This window comes from Eptesicus fuscus, chromosome 21 (genome assembly GCF_027574615.1).
Source record: "Eptesicus fuscus isolate TK198812 chromosome 21, DD_ASM_mEF_20220401, whole genome shotgun sequence".
Classification (NCBI taxonomy): domain Eukaryota; kingdom Metazoa; phylum Chordata; class Mammalia; order Chiroptera; family Vespertilionidae; genus Eptesicus; species Eptesicus fuscus.
This window is the reverse complement of record NC_072493.1, coordinates 36,875,430-36,891,871: the sequence shown is the minus strand read 5'-3', so window position 1 is coordinate 36,891,871 and position 16,442 is coordinate 36,875,430. Positions and strand designations below refer to the sequence as shown.

Here is a 16,442-nt window from a genome sequence, read left to right as displayed (position 1 = left end):
CCTAAACTCACATGCAGCAGGAAAACCTGGGTGGATATCTCAGCTGCATAGTTCTCCTCTGAAAACATGGAGTCTCAACCCCACACTGGGCCCTTCATTGTAGAGCAGCTGATCTGCAAAGTGGCACCCAAATACCATCTGTCTGTGAAAATCAGCACAGATTCTGTATGCCAGGAAGAGTCTGCTAGAAACTCAGGTGCCCTCTTTTTTTTTTTTTTTTTTTTTTTATAATATATTTTACTGACTTTTCACAGAGAGGAAGGGAGATGGATAGAGAGCCAGAAACATCGATGAGAGAGAAACATCAACCAGCTGCCTCCTGCACATCCCCCACAGGGGATGTGCCCACAACCAATGCACATGCCCCTGACCAGAATCCATCCTGGGACCCCTCAGTCCGCACACCCACTGAGCCAAACCGGTTTCGGCTCAGGTGACCTCTTAAAGAGCCAGCACACAAAATCTCATTCGCAGCCATTCACCCTAGGCTTCAGCAGAGTCTTTCAAGGGTAGACGGGGTTGTGTGGCTCTGGGGAGAAAGCTGAAGGAACAGCCACCGGGGTCCCTGTGCTGAGCCACTTTCCTGCACCACCCACAGACACCACCGAGCACTCCCCTTTGAGCTACATCAGACAAGAAGCTGCACTAGCCCCACACTCCCTGCGGAGCTCACACTCTGCTGAGGAGGCTGTTGCCTGGGCCGGCAAAGTAGACTTTCTGGAAAGGATCTTGAGGGCAAACTCAGAGAGAGTCAGAGATTGAGTTGTATGTCTCTGAGGCAAAGTCCATTCCCACTCCCTCACACCACTTAGCAGAGCAACAGAGCCCTGCTTTCCATGGGCCACAGCTGCAGCCCAGTTGGCTAAAGCAGCAACACCCTGCCTCCTGCAGGCCAAAACGGTGGCCCCCCCAGGCCAGAGCAGCCATGGCCTACCCTGGAGAGCTAGAGCAGAGGCCCTGGGCCCCAACATGCCAGAGCAGTGGAGCCTTGCCCCCTCAATGGAAGAACCACTAGCTCCATCTCGCTCACTGCCAGCGACCTAGCCCTGCTTAGCTGGCACTCTGCAGCATTGTCAGCAGGCTGCGGCCAGCCTGGTCCTGTGGTGCAGAGAAATCTCCAACATGTCCAGGCCGACTCTGAGGAAAATGGAGTTATCTGGCTCTTGGGAGTTCTACTTTCTTTCTCACGTGCCCTAAGGGCACTAGCATTCCTGGGCAGAGCCATCCCTCCTCAGGGCCAAATCTTGGCCTGTTTGGGCCTGATGAACTCTGCTGGCCTCACCCTGACACCTCCCTGAGAGCCTGCCCAACCATAAAGATCTGCACACGGCGAGTGGTGCCTGACCTGGGTGTACCATGCGATTGTTGCTGAGTCGCCTCAGCGCCGACTCTGGCACTGAGTGTAAATCTGGATCAACCTGATGATCACCGCTTGCCCCATGTTGTGAATCACTGGGAACCTACCTCACAGAACTAGCATATCACCAGAGGCTCATTCAGCGACTGAACCTAACAGGCAGCTTGCAGGCGGAGGTGGGTCTCGGGAAGGCTTGGGTCTTTTTCTGACCTGCCCCTGGGCTTGGTGCAGGTGGAAACTGGCCTTGGTACACAGCTTGGCCTCTCTGACACATACCCAGGCCCAGCAGAGGTAGCCGCAAAAACTGTGGATTGCCTTGTAGATCCAAATAGCTAGCACAGAGCTAGTTACAGGCAGTGCCTAATATTAACCTGCACTGGAGTCCCTCCGAAATGGCCCCAGACCCATTCCAGCCAGTGGCGGGATTCCGACAACATCAGAGCATGCCCCAATTAGCTCCACAAGCGGCACACAGAGAGGTCTCAGCAGACACCAGACCCTGTAAGGTTAAATCAGCTCTGTGGGGTCGAGCCCTGCACAGAAACTCCTACAATGCAGTCGAAGTCTGTCCTCTTAGCCAGACAGGCCACACCCCGACAGGCCAATAGCAATCACAACTCAACTACAAGCCTGGCCTGTGTGGCTCAGTTGGCCGAGGGTTGTCCCATGCACCTGAAGGTGGCTAGTTTGATTCCCGATCACGACCCATGACTGGGTTGTGGGCTCAGTCCCCTGTGGGGGTCTGTAGGAAACAGCCAATGGATTGTTTTTTCTTTCCCTCTCCCTCTCTTTCTAAAAAATCAACTTTAAAAAAACATATTTTTAAAAGCTCAACTAGACCTGGCCAGTGTTGGTCAATGGTTAGAGCATGGGTCCACATACCAAAGGGTTGTTGGTTCGATTCCCAGTCAAAGGCACATACCTGGGTTGCAGGTTCGCTTTTGGCCCCTGGTTGGGGTGCATGCAGGAGGCAATCACTCAATGTGTTTTTCTCACATCTCTCTCTCTCTCTCTCTCTCTCTCTCTCTCTCTCTCTCTCATTCTCTCTCACCCCCTCCCTCCCTTCCACTCTCTTTGAAAAAGCAATGAAAAAAATATCCTCAAGTGAGGATTAAGAAAAACAAAACAAACAAACAAAAAGTCAATACAATAAGAGGGTTCACATAACCCACCCAAAGGACATTCTTGGAGCACGTAGTTCAGGTGACCAGGCAGTCTGTGCCACTGAGCCCCACAAGACACCTACTACATAAGGCCACCATACTAAGTCTGGAGCCCTCCTGCAGTTCCTCCCCAGCTGGCCAACCTCCCGCATCCCTCCTCAGCCCCCATCGTGTATTGGTGGGGTCCCTCAGCCTGGCCTATGCCCTCTCGCAATCTGGAACCCCTCAGGGGATGTCAGAGAGCTGGTTTCAGCCCAATCCCGCAGGCCAGGCTGAGGGACCCCACTGGTGCACAAATTCGTGCACTGGGCCTCTAGTTTCTGTATAACAAACAGCCTCCAAACCTGGTGACTTTAAACAACAACCATTTTAGCCCTGGCCAGTATTGCTCAGAGGTTGAACATCAGCCTGAGGACCAAAGAGTCTGAGGTTTGATTCCTGGTCAAAGGCAGGCAACTGGATTGTGGGTTCACTCCACACCCCCAGTAGGGGTGCAGGCACCAGGCAACCAATCAGTGTGTCTCTCTCACATGGATGTTTCTCTCTCATCCTCTCTCCCTCACTTCCACTCTCTCTATAAATCAATGGGAAAAAATATCCTCAGGTGAAGATTAACAAAAAACAAATGAGTTGTGTTGGTTTATAGAAGTTAGGGTTTCTCACAAGTGAGCAGAGGAGGACTCAACAGGGGGAAATGCCTGCTGGACCCTATGGCATTCCTCAGTTCGTGGGGGACAATTTCTTGATTACTAAGGGGCACAGAAGGGCATCTTAGATTCCGTTTCAAAAGCAAAAGCCATGAGTCCAAAACTGACTAATTTTCTCACAAAAGAAGAGAAGAGCCTGGTCAGGGTTTCCATCTCTCTCTACCTCTCCCTTCCTCTCTGAAATCAATAAAAAATTATTTTTAAAAAAAGAACAGAAGATTTCTCTTCACCAAAGGTCACCACAGGACAATGTTAATAGAGGACAGATAGAAAAATGTATTTGCAATATCTAAAAAGAAGGTTAATATCTAGACAATACAAAGCACTCATGCAGATCAACAAAGACAAAACAGAAATCGCTGTAGAGAAAACAGCACGAGATGCGAACAGTTGCCCTGGCCAATGTGGTTCAGTTGGCTGGGCAATGTCCCATGGTTGCTGGTTTGATTCCCAGTCAGGGCATACCTCCCCCGCTCCCCCAAATTGGGGGATCAACCCCCCAGTAGGGGGCATGCAGGAGGCAGCCAGTCACTCTCACATCAATATCAATGTCTCTCTCTCTCGAAAACTCAATTCTAAAAGTAAATAAAAATATATTTTTTTTAAAAATGTGGCTCTCCCGGGTCCTCGTTTCCAAGGTGACCAAGAAAAGAAGGAATAACGGTCGTGCCAAAAAAGGCCGAGGCCACGTGCAGCCTATTCGTTGCACCAACTGCGCCCGGTGCGCGCCCACGGACAAGGCCTTGAAGAAGTTTGTCATTCGAAACGTAGTAGAGGCCGCGGCCGTTAGGGACATCTCCGAAGCGAGTGTCTTCGACGCCTGTGTGCTTCCCAAGCCGTGTGTGAAGCTGCATTCCCGTGTGAGCCGGGCCACTCACAGCCCGGAAGGACCGAACACCCCTCCCCGATTTAGGCCTGCAGGTGCTGCCCCACGACCTCCACCAAAGCCCCTGTGAGGAGCCAGGTCTTTAAGGAGTGAAGAAAAGTTCTCTGGTGGGGGGAGGGGGGAAGGAAATTTTACTTTAAAAAAAAAAAGAAAGAAAGAAAAAAGTGAACTATTTGCAGAACAAACACACAAAGCATCAAATATAGGATGAGTAGCCCCACCAGTGGGCTCAGTGGTTGAGCGTCGACCTATGAACCAAGAGGTCATGGTTCAATTCCCGGTCAGGGCACATGCCCGGGTTGCAGGCTTGATCCCCACTGTGGGGCGTGCAGGAGGCAGCCGATCAATGGTTCTCTCTCATCATTGATGTTTCTATCTCTCTCTCCCTCTCCCTTTCTCTCTGAAATCAATAAAAAATATATATATATTTTAAATATATATATATAGGATGAGTAATCAAAGAAATGCAAATGAAAACAAGGAGATGTCCTTCACACCTAGCACACTGGCAAAATGCAGGAAGCTGGTGGTGGGGACGTGGGAACTCAGAAACCCCATGCATTGTGAGTGGAAGTCAGCCTGGGACAGCCATTCTGACTGTCCTGTCCAGCTCTCAAAAGTAGTGGACCACCCCTGCTCAGAGAAACACAGGAGGGGGTTTAAACACAGCGCTTACGTAATCAATTGTTAGCCATGGGGAAAAATGGGAGTCCTTAGAAGCTCCTAGAGCTTCCCCGTTGCTGCCTTGCACGGGGTGCCCAGGATGGAGATGAAGATTTGCCCAGACTGGGGAAGCTACCAACCAGATGCCCAGGCAGGCCTGGTCCTTTGGAGCTTCCTGTACTTACCCTCTACTGTCCCCTGTCCCCACATACAGTTTCCTGACCCCGGGCCCTAGCCCACAGAGTGCCCTCTGCATACGTCACATTTCTGTGGCAAATTCTATCCAGCATTTACCTAGCAAATGCACTTAGCCAGACCCTGTTCTGAGCCCTGGGATAAGGACTGAGGATGAAGCGGTTCCTGCCCCCAGGGAGCGCAGTGGCCAGGGCAGAGCTGCCTGTCGCAGCCAAGGGATAGGGAAGGGGGTCCAAGCTCACAGGACATCAGGGAAGGGAAAGGTCAGTAACTAGGGTCGGGAAGCTTCCTGGTACAGAATACAAGAGGGTTGGGCTGTGAACTATGGGCAGGAGTTCATGAACCCACAAAGGGCAGGGGTGTCTGGAAGGACAGTGAGGGAAAGGGGGTCCTGGTATCCTGGGTTTCTGCAGCAAACCTGGGGAGCAACAGGTCTGGCCTCATACTCACCCTGCCCTTCCCTCCCCCACTGGGCTGACCGTTGGAGATGCTGTGAGCACTGCAGCAGGCAACTTCCACAGACCTCGGGACAGGACGGAGTGCAGTGACCGAAGACGCAGTAAGAACAGAACACTGGGAGACAGGGAGACAGACTCTGTATTTTCCCCTTCTCCCCACCTGACCCCACCCCAGCCCCAGCCACCATCAAAAAAGGACCTGACCCTGAGGGCAACATTTCAGCCCTTCTCGTCATCCTGCTGAGGTTCCTAAGATGGGGAGAGAAGAGAAAAAAAAAATTTAATAACAATAATGATGACAACAACTCCATAAGCGTTTCTATCAGGCTTACTGGGTGTCAGGCACCATTCTAATACTTTCCATGGATTACAATACCCACTCGTGTCTCCTTGCCATTTTCCAGACACATTCCCATCACAGGGCCTTTGCACATGCTGCTCTCTCTGCCTGGAATACTTTCTACCCACCCGGTTTGATCCCTTCTTTCAAGTGTTGGCACATCACCTTCCCACTGAGGTCTCCCCTGACTGCTCAGTTTATTTTTTTATTTTTTTAAATATATTTTATTGATTTTTTTACAGAGAGGAAGGGAGAGGGATAGAGACTTAGAAACATCAATGAGGGAGGGAAACATCGATCAGCTGCCTCCTGCACACCCCCTACTGGGGATGTGCCCGCAACCAAGATATGTGCCCTTGACCGGAATCGAACCTGGGACCTTTCAGCCCGCAGGCCGACGCTCTATCCACTGAGCCACACCGGTTTCAGCCTGACTGCTCAGTTTAGAGGTGAAAAACCTTCCAGCACTCCCCATGCCCCTTTCCTGCCTTATTTTTCTTTTCCTGCCACTTACCTCCTTCCAAAATGCCTTCATCGGCCTGTGTTGCTCATTGTCTGTCTGCCCCATGAGAATTCAGTGCCACTAAGGCAGGGGTTGGTATCTGTTTGGTTTGTACTGTTTCATCCCTAAGGCCTAGAATCAAGCACTTAGTAGGCACTCAGCAAACATTTGTTAAAAATATGAAATCCAATGAGGTAAAAGCTATCATACATAGCTTTCCTGTTTACAGACAAGGAAACTGAGGCACAGAGAGGTTAGGGTATTTGCCCCAGTCAGTAAATAACAGAGCTGGGATGCAAAGCCAAGCAGCACAAGAACAGGCATATAGACCAACGGAACAGAACAGAGACCCCAGAAATCGACTCAAGCCATTACATTCAATCAATACTTGACAAAGGAGGCAAGAGCATACAATGGAGTCAAGACAGTCTATTCAACAAACAGTGCTGGTAAAATTGGACAGGTACATGCAAAACACCAACTTACACCATACACAAGAATAAACTTAAAATGGATAAAATGCTTAAATGTAAGTCATGAAACCATAAAAATCCTAGAAGACATAAAGCAGTAAAATATCAGACATCTCTGTAGCAATATATATTTTTTAAAATAATTCTTTATTGTTGAAAGTATTACATATATCCCCTTTACCCCCCCCCTCCATTGACCTCCTCCAGCCCGCCACCACCCCCCTCCCTAGGCCTTCACCACCTTACTGTCTGGGCCCATGGGTTATGCATATATGTATACGCGTTCTTTGGTAGATTACCTCGAACCGACCCACCCTTCCCCACCTTCCCCCCCCCGAGATTCCGCACTCTGGGCTATGTCTTGTAGCAATATTTTTGACGATGTATCTCCTAGGGCAAGGGAAACAAAGGAGAGAAAAAAACATATGGGGGTACATTAAGCCAAAAGGCTTCTGCACAGCAAAAGAATCCATCAACAGCCCTAGCCGGTTTGGCTCAGTGGATAGAGCATCGGCCTTCGGACCAAAGGGTCCCAGGTTCAATTCCGGTCAAGGGCACATACCTTGATTGAAGGCTTCTCCCTGACCCTGGCCCTGGTCAGGGCTCGTGCAGGAGGCAACCAATCCATGTGTTTCTTTCACATCGATGTTTCTCTCTGTGTTTTCCTCTCTCTTCCACTTCCCCTAAAAATTCAATGGAAAAATGTCCTCAGGTGAGGATTTAAAAAAAAAAAAAAGAATCCATCAACAAAATGAAAAGGGAACCCACTGTGTGGGAGGACATATTTACTAATGATACATCTGATAAGGGCTTAATTTCCAAAATATAATAAAGAACTTACACAACTCAAAACCAGGAAGACAAACAATCCAATTGAAAAAAAGGGCAAAGGGCCTGGTCGGCGTGGTTCAGTGGTTGAACATCGACCTATGAACCAGGAGGTCACGGCTCGATTCCCAGTCGGGGCACATGCCCGGGTTGTAGGCTCCATCCCCCGTGTGGGGCATGCAAGAGACAGCCTATCAGTGATTCTCTCTCATCATTGATATTTCTCTCTCTCTCTCCCTTTCCCTTCTTCTCTGAATAAATAAAAATATATTTTTTTAAAAAAAGAAAAATGGGCAAAAGACCTGAAAAGACACTTCTCCAAAGTGGGCATACAGATGGCCAACAGACATATGAAAAGAATGCTCAGCGTCACTAATCACCAGAGACATGCAAATTAAAACCACAATGAGATTATCACCTCACATCTGCCAGAATGGCTACTATCAATAAATCAACGAACAACACGTGTTGGTGAGGATGTGGAGAAAAGGAAACCCTAGTGCACTGTTGGTGGGAATGCAGACTGGTGCGATCACTGTATGAAGTTTCCTCAAAAAATTAAAAATGGAAATGTCTTTTGATCCAGCAATCCCACTTCTGGGAATATATCCTAAGAATCCCGAAACACCAGGATGAAAGATGAAGAGAACAGCCAAAGAACAGATATACTTAGCCTATGGACGCAGACAGTAATGTGGTTGGCTAGACCACCTGATTGTCCGGGTGGAGGAAGGCCAAGTGGGGGAAGTAGGGGGTGTCTATAATAATGTCAACAATTTAAAAAAAGAAAGATATTCCAGACCTCATGTTATTTTGCCTCCTACAGAAGGTTCCCATTGGCCTGGACTAGGTCCTATGCCCATCCCTGAACCAATCACTGAAGCCCAAGGGAATGTAGTGCTCTCATTGGCCAGTCTTGAGTCATGTGCCATTATTGGAGATGGAGGTGGAGTTTGTTCCCCTGGTGGGGGCGCATGCAGGAGGCAACAAATCAATGGGTTTCTCTCACATCAATGTTTCTCTCACATCAATGTTTCAGTTTTTCCCTGCTCTCTTCCACTCTCCCTAAAAATCAATGGAAAAATATTCTGATTTTGTTTATTTGGATCCTCTTTCTTTATTTCTTGATTCTGGTTCAAGCTTCTTCAATGTTGTTTAACCTTTCAAAGAACCAGCTCTTGGTTTCATTTCTCTTTTGTATTTTTTTTTTTTTAGTCTCTATATCATTTATTTCTGCTCTGATCCTTATTATTTCCTTCCTTCTGTTTACTCTGGGCTTTTCCTATTGTTCGTTCTCTAATTCTTTTAGGGGTAGGGTTATATTGTTGACTTCAGCTTTTTCTTGCTTCTTGAGGTAGGCCTGGAATGCTATGAATTTCCCTCTCAGGACTGCTTTCACTGTGTCCCATAGATTTGGGTCTGTTGTGTGTTCATTTTCATTTGTTTCCATGTCATTTTTAATTTACTCCTTGATCTCATTGGTAACCTAGTCACTGCTTAATAACATGCTACTTAGTCTCCATGGGTGTGAATGTTTTTGAGTTTTTTTATTATGGTTGATTTCTAGTTTCCTGCCATTGTGATCTGAGAAGATGCTTGATATGATTTCAATCTTCTTGAATTTGTTTACACTTATTCTGTATCCTAACATGTGGTCTACCTTTGAGAATGTTCCTTGTGTACTTGAGAAGAATGTATATTTTGGTGCTTTGAGATGACATGTCCTGTAAACATCAATTCAATCCATTTGATCTAGTGTGTCATCTAAGGTTACTGTTTCCTTGTTGATATTTTGTCTAGAAGATCTATCCATTGATGACAGTGCAATCTCCCACTTAAAGTCCACCAAGAGTTTTTTTTATATATACACTAGAGGCCTGGTGATTTGTGCACCGATAGGGTCCTTCAGCCTGGCCCATGCCCTCTCACAATCTGGGAACCCTTGGGGGATGTTGGATAGCTGGTTTCAGCCCCATTCCCACAGGCCCAATCCAGACAGGAGGGAGCCCAATCCCTGCAGACCCGATCCAGACAGGAGGGAGCCCGATCAAGTGCGTTGAGCATCTGTTCTCTGGTGGTCGGTGTGCATCATAGCGACCAGTCATTAGGTCATTCAGTTGTTCGGGCTTTTATATATATAGATATAGATGCTCCTACGTGGGGTGCATATAACTTTATAAGGGTTATATATTCTTATTAGATCGATCCCTTTAGTATTATGTAGTTACCTTCTTTGTCTCCTTTATGAACTTTGTTTTGAAGTCTGTTTTTTTCCAAAATAAGTATTGCTACCCCACTTTTCTTTCATTTCCATTTGCATGGAATATTTTTTCCCATCCCTTCACTTTCATCCTGTGTGAATCTTTTGTTCTGCGGTGGGTCTCTTATAGACATCATATATGTGGATTATGCTTCCTTATCCATTCAACTACCCTATGTCTTTTGAGTAGAGCATTTAATCCATTTACATTTGTTTATTATTGATAGTATTTATTGCTTTATTTTTCTTTATGCCTATGTTCCTTTCTCTCTGTATTTCTTCTTCTTCTTAAAGCAGTCCCTTTAGTATTTCTTGCACTTCTGGTTTGGTGGTACTGAACTAATTTTGCCTTCTTTTGTCTGGGAAGCTTTTTATTTTGCCTTTGATTTTAACTGATAGCCTTGCTGGATAGAGCAATCTGGGTTGCAGGTTCTTGCTTTTCATTACTTTGAATACTTCATGCCAATCCCCTCTAGACTGAAGGTTTTTTGTTGAGAAATCTGCTGACAGTTTTATGGGAGCTCCCTTGTAGCTAACTAACTGTTTCTCTCTTGTTGCCTTTGTGAGTGGAAGTCAGCCAAATGTTTATAATCAGTGGATAGAGCATCAGCCTGCAACTCAAGGGTCCCAGGTTCGATTCCGGTCAAGGGCATGTACCTTGGTTCCAGGCACATCCCCAACGGGATGCGTGCAGGAGGTAGCTGATCGATGCTTCTCTCTCATCGATATTTCTAACTCTCTCTCCCTCTCCCTTCCTCTCTGTAGAAAGTCAATAAAATGTATTTTTAAAAAATATATTATTGGCCCTGGCTGGTATGACTCAGTAGTTAGAGCATCAGCCAGTTCACTGAAGGGTCACAGGTTTGATTCCCAGTCAAGAGCACATATCTAGGTTGAAGATTTGATCCCTGGTCCCGGTCAGGGAACATGCAAAGGCAGCCAATTGATGTGTGTCTCTCACCTTGATGTTTCTCTCTCCCCGCCCCCTCCCTTACACTCTCTCTAAAATTTAATGAAGCCCGGCCAGTGTGGCTCAGTGGTTGAATGTCTACCTATGAATCAGGAGGTCATGATTTGATTCCCGGTCAGGGCACATGCCCAGGTTTTGGGCTTGATCCCCAGTATGGGGTGTGCAGGAGGCAGCCCATCAATGATTCTCTCTTATCATTGATGTTTCTACTTCTTGCTCCCTCTCCCTTCCTCTCTGAAGTCAATAAAAATATTTATTTTAAAAAAAGGAAATATTTTTTTAATGGAGAAATATTCTTGGGTGAGGATTAGCTAAAGAATTCTTTGTCTTTAACCTTGGCCATTTTTTAAAATATTTTTTATTGATTTTTAGAGAGAGGAACAAATAGGGAGGAAGAAACATTGATGTGAGAGAAAACATCGATCAGCTGTCTCCTGCATGCCCACTAGTGGGGATTGAGACCACAACTTGGGCATTTGCCCTGACCAGGAATAGAACTGGTAACCTTTTGGTGCATGAGATGATGCCCAACTCACTGAGCCACACTGGCCCTGGCAACCTTGGACATTTTAATTATGATGTGTCTTGGTTTGGATCTCATTAGGTTCATTTTGGTTGGGACTCTCTGTGCTTCTTGAACTTGTGTGACCTTTTTCTTTCCCCAGGTTAGGGAAATTTTCTGTGATTACTTCTTCAAACAGATTTTTTAAAATAACAATAAAATAAATTTATAAGTGGCATACACTGAGCCCTACTCTGAGCTGTGCACTATTTATTGTCTTACTAGAGGCCCAGTGCACAAAATTCGTGCACGGGGGGAGGGAGGGGTATCTGTCCCTCAACCCAGCCTGCACCCTCTCCAATTTGGGACCCCTTGAGGGATGTCCAACTGCCCGTTTAGGCCCAATCCCACACAGGGATCGGGCCTAAACGGGCAGTCGGACATCCCTCTCACAATCCAGGACTGCTGGATCCCAACTGCTCACCTGCCTGCCTGCCTGATTGCCCCTTACCACTTCTGCCTGCCAGCCTGATCACCCCTAACCACTCCCCTGCCAGTCTGATCGATGCCTAACTGCTCCCCTGCCAGCCTGATCACCCCTAACTGCCCTCCCCTGCAGGCCTGGTCACTCCTAACTGCCCTCCCCTGCAGGCCTGTTCACTCCTAACTGCCCTCCCCTGCCAGCCTGGTTCCCCGTAACTGCCCTCCCCTGCTGGCCTGGTCACCCCCAACTGCCCTCCCCTGCTGGCCTGGTCACCCCCAACTGCCCTCCCCTGCTGGCCTGGTCACCCCTAACTGCCCTCCCCTGCCAGCCTGGTCACCCCCAACTGCCCTCCCCTGCCAGCCTGGTCACCCCCAACTGCCCTCCCCTGCCAGCCTGGTCACCCCTAACAGTCCTCCCCTGCAGGCCTGGTCGCCCCCAACGGCCCTCCCCTGCCGGCCATCTTGTGGTGGCCATCTTTGACCATATGGGGCAGCCATCTTGTGTGTTGGAGTGAAGGTCAATTTGCATATTACCTCTTTATTGTATAGGAAATGAGGCATCTCATAGATCATCTCAACAGCCCCATTTCACAGATTTTAAACATGAGGCTTAGAAAGGTTGTAGATGCCTGATTATAACAGTGAGGACTGGCTGAGCTAGGATTGGGGTGGAGTGTCTTTGTCCTGCCCACCTACTCACCCTCAGCCCAGCCTCCACCCCTCCCACCTCACCTCCCTCACCTCACCTCCAGCTCACCAGTTGCCCGTTAACTTTTCCTGATCTCCTCATCAATAATGTTCACAATTTTCTGCATTTTGGCCTCATCCACAAAGCCATCACCTTTCTGGACACAGAGAGGAAAGAGCACAGACATGTGTGTCTCCCACAACCCAGGACCCCAGCACCACCCTCCCGCCCTGTCTGGGACCCTTACTCAGAATCACCTTCTTTGAATGAACCAGTTTCCCATCCACAAACACTTCAAACTCCCCGGTAGCCTGTGCCGATATGTCCTCCTCCTGAGGAGGGAATGTGGGGGGTGGGGGAAGGCTAAGAGCTCCTTCCAAGCCTCTGGGGCTCTTGAAGCACTGACTCCCCCCACCTCCCTGGTAAGCAGCAAACTCACAAAGTGTAAACAGTTTGGAAATTGTTGCTCCAGACTCTTTCTCAGTAGAATGTACTGCAGGAAGGAGATGAAATCGCGCTGTCACAGGGTCACAGGTCTTGCAGAAATGGGAAACAGGAAACTCCTTCCAGACTTCATGTCCCACATTCTCCCCATTTCCAAAGCCAAACACTACTCACCCGGAGGTTATAGCTTCAGAGGCCACTGAAGGCCAAGGGGGGAAAAAAAAAGAGAGGCAGAGAGAGAGAGAGAGAAGACACCACATCAGCCTCTCCCCAAGTCCAGAGGGACCCTGTGAACACCCACGTCAGATCACGTCCTTCCCCAGCTCAGAACTGTCCCATAGTGCCATCCCATCCAGGGCAGAAAACCACACTCCCCCCCAAGTCCCCACAGGCTTTGCCCCATCTCCTCCCACTCTCCCCCTGGCCCACTCTGCCCCAGCCACAGGGACCTCCTAGCCTTCCTTCCTACCTCCAGGCATGCCTTGCTCAGAGCCTTTGCGCTGGCTGTTCCTTCTACAGAATGTAGTTTCTCGTATCTACATCTCTCCCCTCCTTCAGGTCTTTGCTCATATGTCACCTTCTCAGTGATGCCTTCCTGACCACCCCAGTTAAATGTGTGATGCCCCCCCCCCAAGATGCTTTTTGTTCATAGTGCTGATCACCTTCTAAGTGAGATATTAAATAATTTGCTCTGAGTCATACTTATTCCATACCAAAATGTCAGCACCACAAGGACCAGAATCTCTGTTTTATTCGCTGTGTATCCCTAATGGGTCTGGCACATGGGAGTTGCTTAATAAATAGTTGTTGAATGAATGAAATAATGAATCCTTGGAGTCAGAGAAAGATATAGAAAGGAGGAGATGGGAAGAGAAAGAGACAGGGGGAGATGAGGAAACAGGGAGAAAGAGAAAGAGAAAGAGAAAGAGAAATACACACCTACAACACGGGGAAAGGAGGGAGATCGTGAGCTGGGGAGAGAGAGAGCCCCTGGCAGAGACGGAAGAGAGAAAAAGTGGGAGCCGTAAGGGGAGAGGCCCTCCAGAGCAGAAGAGAGGTACGGGGATTGAAGGGAAGATCAAGCCCCTCCCACAGAGGCATCCAGTCCTGGGTCTCAGGAAGGTCAAGGAAGTCATTGCTGTTACTGTGGTCCTTGACCTCATAGACACTCCAGACCTGGGGCCAGCCTCTGGCTTTGCACTTGCTGCTTTCCTTCTCCTTGCTACTTTCATCGTCAAGACCTCCAGCTCTCCACTTGGCATCCTCCTTCTCATCACTAAGATGCCATCTCCTGAGAAAGACTATCCCTGACCCCCACCCCCCCCACCCCCCATCTGAAATTCCCTACCCCGTGTCCCTCAGGCCACACCTTATCCTGTCTCCCCTGGGGAGGAAAGCAGGTGGCTCTGCTCAGCACTCCATCCCCAGCTCAGGCCTGGCCCATGGTGGGCAGGACACTCCAAAATAAGTAAGGGAGGGAGGGAGGGAAGAGGAAGGGGGAGGGAGGGAGGGGAAAGGGGAGAGGGGGAGAGGGAGGGAGGGAGGGAGGGAGGAGGAAGGGGGAAGGAGGGAGGGGGAAGGGGAGAGGGGGAAAGGGGGAGAGGGGGAGAGGGAGGGAGGGAGGAGTTTGAGTCCATGAATGAAGCTTGGAGCCAGGAGTCACCTCTGTGGGGCAGAGCAGAAATTTGAACGCAGCGCTCTCTAGCCCCAAAGGGATGATGGGGAGAGCCAAGTTTCCCACCTGGGAACCGGGACTCCCTCCCCTTGCCCTACTTTCAATTCCCCCAAAGCCCCAGCACTTACCCCTCCCACCCTTTCCCCCTGGGAGGAAGGCAGGTGTGGGTGGGGACAGCCCCTCACCAATAGTTCACTCGAATCACAATCTTGTGGTCCACTTGAAAGAACTCGCTGGTGGAGGCGAATGTGTTTGTAGAAATAGGTAAGAAAGTGGGGAACGGGGAGGTCCCCAGGATCGGCATGGAGATGGGTCCAGCCATAGACTCTGTCCGCTTGGTGGCCGCGGGATCTGCCGTTGGGGGGGACCTGAGAGTGGGCCCCAGTAAATCCGAGGCGGACGCGCTGAGAGCAGGAAGGAGCTCCTGGCTGCGCCCCGATTCATCTGAGCGGCGGTGCTCCACGCTGGGCGGCAGAGCGGGCCCCGCGGGCAGGCCCACAGGGAGCGCCGCGCTCGGGAAGGACTCCAAGTCCGGGACCTCGGCCGGGACCGGGACCGAAGAGGGGGCTGGCGTGGTTGAGGCTGGAACCGGATTCAGGGCCCGGGCTGGAATCGGGGTCCGGACCAGAGTCGATGCAGGGACTGGAGTCGAAGTCCGGACCGGGGCAGGGAACCTAGCTGAGGTCTGGACCGGGGCCGGGGCAGGGACCGGAACCGAGGTCCGGACCGGGGCCGGGGCAGGGACCGGGGTCGGGGTTCGGACCGGAGTCGAGGCCGGGACCGGAGTCGAGGTCCGGACCGAGGCCGGGGTCAGGTTTCGGATCGTAGTCCAGGCCGGGACCGGTGTCGAAGTCCGGACCGAGGCAGGGAACCGAGTGTAGGTCTGGACCGGAGCCGAGGCAGGGACTGAGGCAGGGACCGGAACCGAGGTCTGGACCGGGGCCGGGGCAGGGACGGGAGCCGAGGTCCGGACCGGGGCCGGGGCAGGGGCAGGGACGGGAGCCGAGGTCCGAACCGGGGCCGGGGCAGGGACCGGAGCCGAGGTCCGAACCGGGGCCGGGGCAGGGACGGGAGCCGAGGTCCGGACCGGGGCCGGGGCAGGGACCGGAGCCGAGGTCCGGACCGGGGCCGGGGCAGGGGCAGGGACGGGAGCCGAGGTCCGAACCGGGGCCGGGGCAGGGACGGGAGCCGAGGTCCGAACCGGGGCCGGGGCAGGGACGGGAGCCGAGGTCCGGACCGGGGCCGGGGCAGGGACGGGAGCCGAGGTCCGGACCGGGGCCGGGGCCGGGACCGGAGCCGAGGTCCGGACCGGGGCCGGGGCAGGGACTGGAATCGAAGTCCGAACCGAGGCAGGGTACCGAGTCAAGGTCCGGACCGGGGCAGAGGCAGGGACCCGAGTTGGTGTCTGGAGCGGAGTTGGTGTCTGGAGCGGGGTCGAGGCCGGGACCGGAGTCGAGGTCCGGACCGGGGTCGAGGCCGGGACCGGAGTCGAGGTCCGGACCGGGGTCGAGGCAGGGACCCGAGTTGGTGTCTGGAGCGGGGTCGAGGCAGAGACTGGAGTCGAGGTCCGGACCGGGCTCACGGCCTGGAACGGATTCGGAGTCCGGACCAGAGTCGGGGTCCGGGCTGCAGTCGAGGCCGGGACCGGAATCGAGGTCCGGATTGGGGCCGAGGCCGGGACCTGAGTCGGGTTCGAGGGCCTGACCGGAATCGAAGCCCGGACCGAGGCGGGGGTCCGGGACGGGACGGGGTCTGCGGCCCGCGCCTGGTTGTTCATGGGGGCCCGGCGGCGGGGAGGCCGGGCAGCCCGGGGGGGATCCGCCCGCCCTCCTTCCCGGCGGAGGGCAC

General features: G+C 51.2%; 2 protein-coding genes across 3 annotated transcripts; one reads left to right on the top strand and one right to left on the bottom strand.

Moving 5' to 3' along the window:
* Positions 1-3,835: 3,835 nt before the first annotated feature.
* On the top strand, positions 3,836-4,183 carry LOC103284702 (40S ribosomal protein S26-like). Its single transcript, XM_054711122.1, has one exon. It carries the CDS (start codon positions 3,836-3,838, stop codon positions 4,181-4,183), a length of 348 nt encoding a protein of 115 aa, XP_054567097.1.
* Positions 4,184-5,575: 1,392 nt separating this feature from the next.
* Positions 5,576-16,442, bottom strand: SELENOV (selenoprotein V). 2 transcript variants are annotated; one of them, XM_028142599.2, is made up of 6 exons: positions 14,780-16,442; positions 13,094-13,118; positions 12,915-12,968; positions 12,733-12,807; positions 12,545-12,632; positions 5,576-5,678 (listed from the first exon to the last, which is right to left on the bottom strand). In XM_028142599.2, exons 1-5 carry the CDS (start codon positions 16,369-16,371, stop codon positions 12,555-12,557), a joined length of 1,824 nt encoding a protein of 607 aa, XP_027998400.2. In that variant the 5' UTR covers positions 16,372-16,442; the 3' UTR covers positions 5,576-5,678; positions 12,545-12,554. The 2 variants fall into 2 exon arrangements, with proteins under 2 accessions (XP_027998400.2, XP_054566776.1); XM_054710801.1 differs by having other exon boundaries at positions 5,581-5,678; positions 12,534-12,632.